General features: G+C 38.2%; 1 protein-coding gene across 4 annotated transcripts in view; it reads right to left on the minus strand.

Moving 5' to 3' along the window:
* Positions 1–252: 252 nt before the first annotated feature.
* nlrx1 (NLR family member X1) overlaps positions 253–7272 on the minus strand; it is an 11529-nt gene continuing 4509 nt past the window's right edge. For 2 of the 4 annotated variants that reach the window (XM_056757279.1, XM_056757277.1), the window contains 6 exons: positions 7158–7272; positions 5814–6436; positions 3553–4976; positions 2257–2343; positions 1596–1847; positions 253–1501 (listed from right to left, as the gene is read on the minus strand). The exon at positions 7158–7272 is cut by the window's right edge. In XM_056757279.1, coding sequence (XP_056613257.1) covers positions 1147–1501; positions 1596–1847; positions 2257–2343; positions 3553–4976; positions 5814–6341 — 2646 coding nt within the window. In that variant the 5' untranslated portion in view covers positions 6342–6436; positions 7158–7272 and the 3' untranslated portion in view covers positions 253–1146. The remainder of the gene's footprint in view (positions 1502–1595; positions 1848–2256; positions 2344–3552; positions 4977–5813; positions 6437–7157) is intronic. The other 2 variants (XM_056757278.1, XM_056757276.1) reach the window with 2 other exon arrangements.

The raw sequence follows: 7272 nt of genomic DNA on the forward strand, positions 1-7272 counted from the left end.
GAATTTACGAGACAACACCTCTGCCAGAGTCTGCCATCATCAGATCTGCAGAAACATTACATAACCACTGTAAATTAACTCTAATTACTGTCAAGACAATGGCTACAAACTTTGCTTGAGTTAGTAGAAATATCATCAAACTAAATTATGACTTTATGAAAACCCTCAAATCTGATGAAAGCTTCTATTTTATTTTGCTTTGATTGTACAGTGAATTTAAATCGCAATATGCAAGTTCACAACAAACATTAGTAATTTGTTGACATTAAATTTTTTATTTAAAAAAAATCATCATTTACACATTCACTTCTATTGTATGGACACAAAACCAATTCAAATGAATGAGTGTCGGCACTTTTCAGTTAACAACATTCTTCAAAATATTTTCCTTAGTGTTATGCGGAAGAAAGAAAGTCATATAGGTTTGATTTAATAAGAGAGCAAGTAAATGATGACAGAATTTTCATTTTTGGGTGAACTATCACTTAAGGCATAAAGATGCATTATGATATGTTAATATTGCACAAGCATATTGGGAGCATTTCAGTAGTAGTCAAAAATTGTCTTGACATTTGTGGCCCTGGATCACAAAACAAGTCTTAAGTAACACAGGAACATTTTTAGTAAAAGACAAAAATACATTGTATGGGTGAAAATTCTCTATTATCTTATCAGAATTAGAAAAATCTCAATTTTGAAAAATTGACCCATTTTGTTGTCCAGGGTTACATTGCTTTATAATAAAAATTTGTTTCTAAGTATGTGTCTTGGTTAACAATACCATTGGACATACTATAAACACAAAGTTCTGGAGAAAAAAACATGTTTCACTTAAATTCATATGAAAGCACCTTAAATTATTTTTGAACACATATGGATAACAAATGGATTTGCATCGTAACGTTTGTCAAAGGGCAGTTTTCAAGAAGTAATCCAAGCTTTTTAAAGTGCAATAAACAAATATTGCTATATATTGCATAACAGATTTACACTTGCAAACTCTAAAATTAACTATTATCATATGGCAGATACTTGGAAATACTTGGAAATGGAGGCACCCTTAAATCAAGTCATTTTGTTCCTAAATTTACCCTATAAAGAAGGAAGAGCTCTTGAGAAATGAGACCCATTTCCTTCTATTCCTAATCAGTTCATCCCAGATCCTGTTCCCGTATCACTGGATTTCTCCAGCACACGTAGGGTTTGTCTCACAAAGCTCTCCACTCGCCGGTAGTGCAGCTTCTTCCAGAAGCTCGGGTGCTGCTTTCGACCCCATTCCAGATCTTTTAGGAACACTAAAAGCTGCTCACGTACACGCTTCCTCTCCCAGACAAGGGAATTTTTTCCAATAATGCTCAAAATTGGGTGCCAGTCCTCCGATATGTCCGAGCCCTCCGTCACAGAGGCCAGAACCTTCACCCGCCTGCCCTCCTTCATCCGAGGACCACCGCGCACGTAGAGTGACTGCTTACCCACATCGGTAAGCTGGTTTAGGTACAGACTGTGAAGAATAATGAGCATTATCAATTCAGGTTGACTTGAAAAAAAATTAATAACTGGACTATGGTTGTCAAGATACCACAATAAAAACTCACTGTACTGTGTGGATGCTGGGATGTTCTCGACAGGCATCGACTAGTGTGAGGGCTGCACTGTCTCCTATGTTGTTGTAGGCCACATTCAGTTCCTTTAGCGTATCATGCTGACCAAGTCTGTCAGCCAGAAGATGTGCTGATGAGTCTCCGAGGCGTGTGTGCATCAGGGACAGTCGCTGAAGAGAACGGTTACCAGAAAGAGCCTCTAGTAGATGACTGACGCCTGTATCCGTCAAGTGGTTATCACACAACCTGTTATGAGAGCAACAGGAAGTTCATACACAGGAAACACTCATGCCACATTGTGCAAGACTGTGCTAATTTCTGTTGCATTTCTGCAAAGAATTTTATTTAATTGTACCTCCTCAAAGGGATAGTTCACCCAAAAATAAAAATTCTTTCAACATATACTTACCCTTGTTTTTCTAGAATCTGTATGACTTTCTTTTATCTGCAGAACACGAAAGATATTTGGAAGTACGTTTGGACGCAAGCAAGATTGGTCCCAATAGACTTCCATTCTATGAACACAACCACTGAGACATTTCTCAAGCCATCTTCTTTTGTGTTCCAGAGAAGAATTTTTATTTTTGTGCAAACTACCTCTTTATCTATAAATATAAAGTATGAACATATATTGTCCTTTTAAATGTAGTCTTACTGTAATGATTTAATTGAACAGTTGGGCTCTAATAGCAGATCTCGCAGAAGAATGCAGGACTCCGGATCCAGTCTGTTAAACTGCAGACTGAACACACACACACACACACACAAACATTGGTCAAAAATATTCAACACACATTAATGAGCAGAAAACAGTAACTAATTAGGTTAATGTGCTCAAAAAACAATTACTAATTGTATTCTGGAGGCAAAACAACTTTAAATGTAGTCAACAACAAACTTAAATACTTTTTGTTAGAGGTTCTAAGAACATTAATTTCAAACAGTTTAATCTTTTTTTCAAGGGTCCATGAATAGGGCTTGTGTCCCAATTCATGTAAAGACACTACTAAAAGCAAAACAAAATACAATTCAACAATATCAACCACATTTAGATACGTTTTGAATGGACTTGAGTAATAACAGTTTCAATTTCTTCAAGTCTTACGCTCACAGAGTTAAAGGGACAGATCACCCAAAAATAAAAATTCTGTCTTCATTTACTCACCCTCGAGTTGTTCCAAATCTGTGTAAATTTCTTTGTTTTGATGAACACAGAGAAAGATATTTGGAAGAATCATTTTAACCAAACAGTTTATGGCCACCACTGACTACTATAGTGGGAAAAATTACAATGGCTGTCAAAAGTCCCCAGAACTGTTTGCTTTCCTACATTCTTCAAAATATCTTCTTTTGTGTTTCACAGATGTATAAAAAAATAATCATACTATGGCAGTCAATGGTGGCAAAAAGCTGCTTGGTTACAAGCATTCTTCCAAAAACCTTCCTCTGTGTTCATCAGGACAAAGACATTTATACAGATTTGGAACAACTTGAGGATGAGTAGATGAAGACAGAATTTTCATTCTTGGGTGAACTGTTCCTTTAATTTTACTCAATGCAGCACAAACTAAACTCCATTATGAATTAATGAAGTCATATCAACAGAAAAAAATCTCTTTCATAGACCATTTTGCAAGATATCCAAAAGCATTTCCTATTTGAGTTTTTTAACACTATACAAATGTTATAACAAAATACAATCAAAAGAACATTTAAAATTGAAATGTAATCTTAAACGAATATCTTCAAGTATTGCACAGTATATGAGAAATAAAAAATACTGAACAGAAAGTGCTTCTGGACCAGTGTTGTTTACGTCTTGCAAAATGGATCTATATTTAAAACCTTAACTTCATCAAACATTCATCTGGGAATTTCAAGTTTCCAATTTTATGCAAAACCCTCAAGCGTCAAACGCATGCAAAACAATAGTAGTTTGCTCATCTCTCACTTGAGTTTGCTAGTGTGATGGAAGGCCGGCCAGAGCATCTGCAGCAGGTCTGGAGAGATGTGACAGGAGGAAAGGTTGAGTTCATCCATTTGGAAACTTGAGGGAGTGCAGCCCAGCACTGTGCTGAGGACAAAGCACTTGAGAGGAGTCAAGCGCACTGTAGACAAGTTGATGGTCTTGATAGACTGCAGCACTTCGGCTGTAAGTCGAGGGTTTTGGAACTCATAAAGTAAAACCAGGAGGTCCATTAGCTCCTCAGGAGGCTGCTTCTTACGACTCTCCTTGATCAGGTGTTTCCTCAGCGACCGGGTGATCTGTGCGACTGTTTGACTCTTGATGTCGCATCCGAGCTGCCCCAAAAGTCTCCTGTTGCCATAATGAAGAAGTCCGCCCATGAAAATAGGGTAGAGCTCAAATGCCCTAGTGTCACTTTCTACTTGCGGCTGGGGACCGTGAACTCCCAGCAGACTTTGTTCCACTTGGTCCAGGACATCTTCATTGAAGCTGTCCTCGGAACGAAACATTTCTGCTGCCATCGTGTGAGCAATGTGGCCTTTGCTTAAGCTACTGACTTGTTCGAAAAGCTTTGGGAACAGCTTCAGCAAATTAAAAATGGCGAAAATGCGGAAAGGTATGATTTTGGAAAGAATGCTCAGCAAGTTTGTTATGTCCTCACCGGCATGTCCGAAGGCCTCTGATATATGACCGGTCAACTTCTCCAGGACAGTTTTGTTCTCACCGAGAACAACATAAAGAGCAGCGAAATATTCCTGCATGGCAGGGACTGCAAACACATAGCGTCTATCAGCAGACTCGGTATCTGAGCCGTTCTCATTACTTGGCACCAGGAAGAAGTCGAGAACGTCTGTGCGAAACACCGCCAGTTGCCGGAGCTCCTCATCTGTCTTTGTCTTACCACCAATCCACTGCTCCAGTTCTTCAGCGGAGAATGATGTCCGCTTGTTTGTGATCCCATCAAACGCCAGCTTCCCAACAGTACGAACCACGTAGAGCATGAGTGAGTTCTGCTGATCCTGGGAAGACACATTTCCATCCGTTGCCATCACCTCTCCTCCAAAGTTGAGTCTCATGAAGCTTGTGTAGATGCTAGAGAGGGTTCGAATTGGTGCCTTCACATCCGTAAAATGCAAGAGATGAAGAGTGGCACATGTAAGCCAGCAGTAAGATGGTAAGAAGCATGCTGTGGCTAACTGACTCTCTCGCTGTAGGTTTAAGTAAAACATCTCTATGAGCGACTCGGCCATCCTTCCCTGCTTCTCTCCATTCTGTAGCAGGAGCCTGCTGGTAAAGTAGGCTCTCTGGCGATCCGGATCATTAAAGCCACAAATCTGTACGAAGCGGTTTATGTATTTTTTTGGTACTCTGTCCACAGCAGACAATCTGGTTGTGACTAAAACGCTGGCCTGTGAAACAAATGAAAATACATTAGCGATAGGTAGTTATAATAGATTTTAGGGTAGTTATTTAATTGGGAGTGCATCTTTTGTCTGCGAGATCGATTTTTAATATACCTTCATTAATGTAAAGAATCAAAGCTTATTTTCCACGTACAAAATTATCCCAAAAATAATTTTTATGTTTTTAAAGAATAAGGGTTTATATCACTTAACAAACTCAAATTCAGTTATCCGAATTTGTAAAGTTGCTCAGTTTACTCTGTATTTAAACATATATATAAATATTTATATTATAAATGTTATGAAGACACATATTTATAAATAAATTATGAATTCAATGGAAATAAATCACAATTATTTTAATCACCCAAAATTAATATGAATGCATTTTTTCTCATGAACATGTATTTCAACACATATGTAAAATAAACTCAGTATTTAGGCTAACGTTGAATATAGGCTATACAAAATGTTTAAAAATGTCAAAAAGTTACCGTCAAATGTAAACGGTAAGGAAATGTAAAGATAAAAAACAAATCCAGTAAACCCTGCAATTGGCTAATAAATTAAGTAACTGATAAGTGTAATTATTTAAGGTCGTAATGATAGGGCATACTTCTTTTGGGCATTTCTTTACATTGTTTAATGCCAAACGCACCAAATGTTCCTAACTCTGTTTTTGGGGACACACTCATGCCGTGGGTCCCCAGAAAACCATTAAACTAAAGGTAAGGTAATGCAAATAACATCATAAATCTCAGTGAAGCACCATCATAACCACAAATGACTGAACTTGAAACAATATCATGCAATACAAAAGCTCCAAATGCTTGAGAGCCGTACCTCAGGCAGGAGGTACTTCCTGAGTAGATTAACAACAACAGCTCCCGACAGGAGAGGTTCATTGGGATCGCTGCATAGTTCTGTCGAGCCGATGGGAAAGTCCAGCTTCATCTTCTCCATTCCATTGAAGATGAAGAGGACATCCTTTGCTTTGTCAACATCTCCACTAAGATACGGTGTCCTGCGAAGGTGCATGTATTTTCTCCCCACGAGATCTCGAAGGGATGTTGGTTTGGATAAATGCGAGAGGTCTTCACAGGAAAATGGCAACAAAAGTTTAAACTGGGACAAGGTGGATCCAGCACACCAGTCCAGCACCAGTTTACGGACAACAGTACTTTTTCCTGTGCCGACGGCTCCGTAAAGCAAAACATTTAGTCCTCGTGCCTTGTTTTCATCATGGCTGGGCTCAAAGAGCTGCTCTACACAGAGAGGGGGACGTGTGGAGACGTTTGCCTTGAAGGGACTCAGTGGAAGACCTCGATCCTCGTCAGGATGACGCTCTAGGATGAGCGGCTCTACGTGCATGGTTTCAGGAGAAAAGTAGCCACCGAACTGCTTCTCCTCTTGAGGGAGGTGATTGAACCATAATGCCAGCTTCTGTTTGTGGATCTCAATGGGATCTGTAGGTTAGTTATCAATGGCATTATGAAATAAATTATTTTAGCTAAAAATCAAACACTTGACACTTACATCAAAACTCCACAAGATTTTTTGGTTTGAAAATAATTATTTGGTAAATTATTTTTACCGGTTCTCTCTCCTGTTTTTTAAAGGTTAAAGTGAGAATGTTAAGCTTGAAAAATGACAAAAGCCACCGTAAATTTATATCTTATATGTGACTTTTGTATTTTGCAAGATGACGGCGTGTCGACATTAACATTAATTAAATGTAAGAGTAACAAGGAAAAACTTAAGGAAAAATAATCCAATAACATTCTATATATTTTGTTTTTTATAAACATGTACAGTTGTGTTCAAAATTATTCAACCCCCAATGCTGTAAATGGTTTTAGGGAATTTAGTGTACATTTGTAATTGTATTCAGAATGAAATCCTACAAGGACTTCTTAAAGAACCATATGCAACTAAAATGACATCAATTAGTTTTGTAATACAGTAGTAAATGTTTCTTTTGTGAATTCTTCATTGACATAATTATTCAACCCCGTAAAGACTACCACTCTGAAGAACAGAGGTTCAATGAAGTGTTTTCAATCAGGTATTGAAAACACCTGTGGATATCAGGGAGCAGCAATAAAGCCTAATAAGCACCAATTAGGCAGCTTTAAAATGACTGTGATACTCAGCTCCTTCTAGACATTTACTGGTGTGGTTACAAACATGGTGAGGTCAAGAGAATGGTCCAGGAAGACAAGAGAACAGGTGATTACTCTTCACAGGAAGGGCAATGGCTATAAGAAGATTGCAAAGATGTTAAACATACCAAGAGACACCA

This window comes from Triplophysa dalaica, chromosome 9, assembly GCF_015846415.1.
Source record: "Triplophysa dalaica isolate WHDGS20190420 chromosome 9, ASM1584641v1, whole genome shotgun sequence".
NCBI lineage: Eukaryota > Metazoa > Chordata > Actinopteri > Cypriniformes > Nemacheilidae > Triplophysa > Triplophysa dalaica.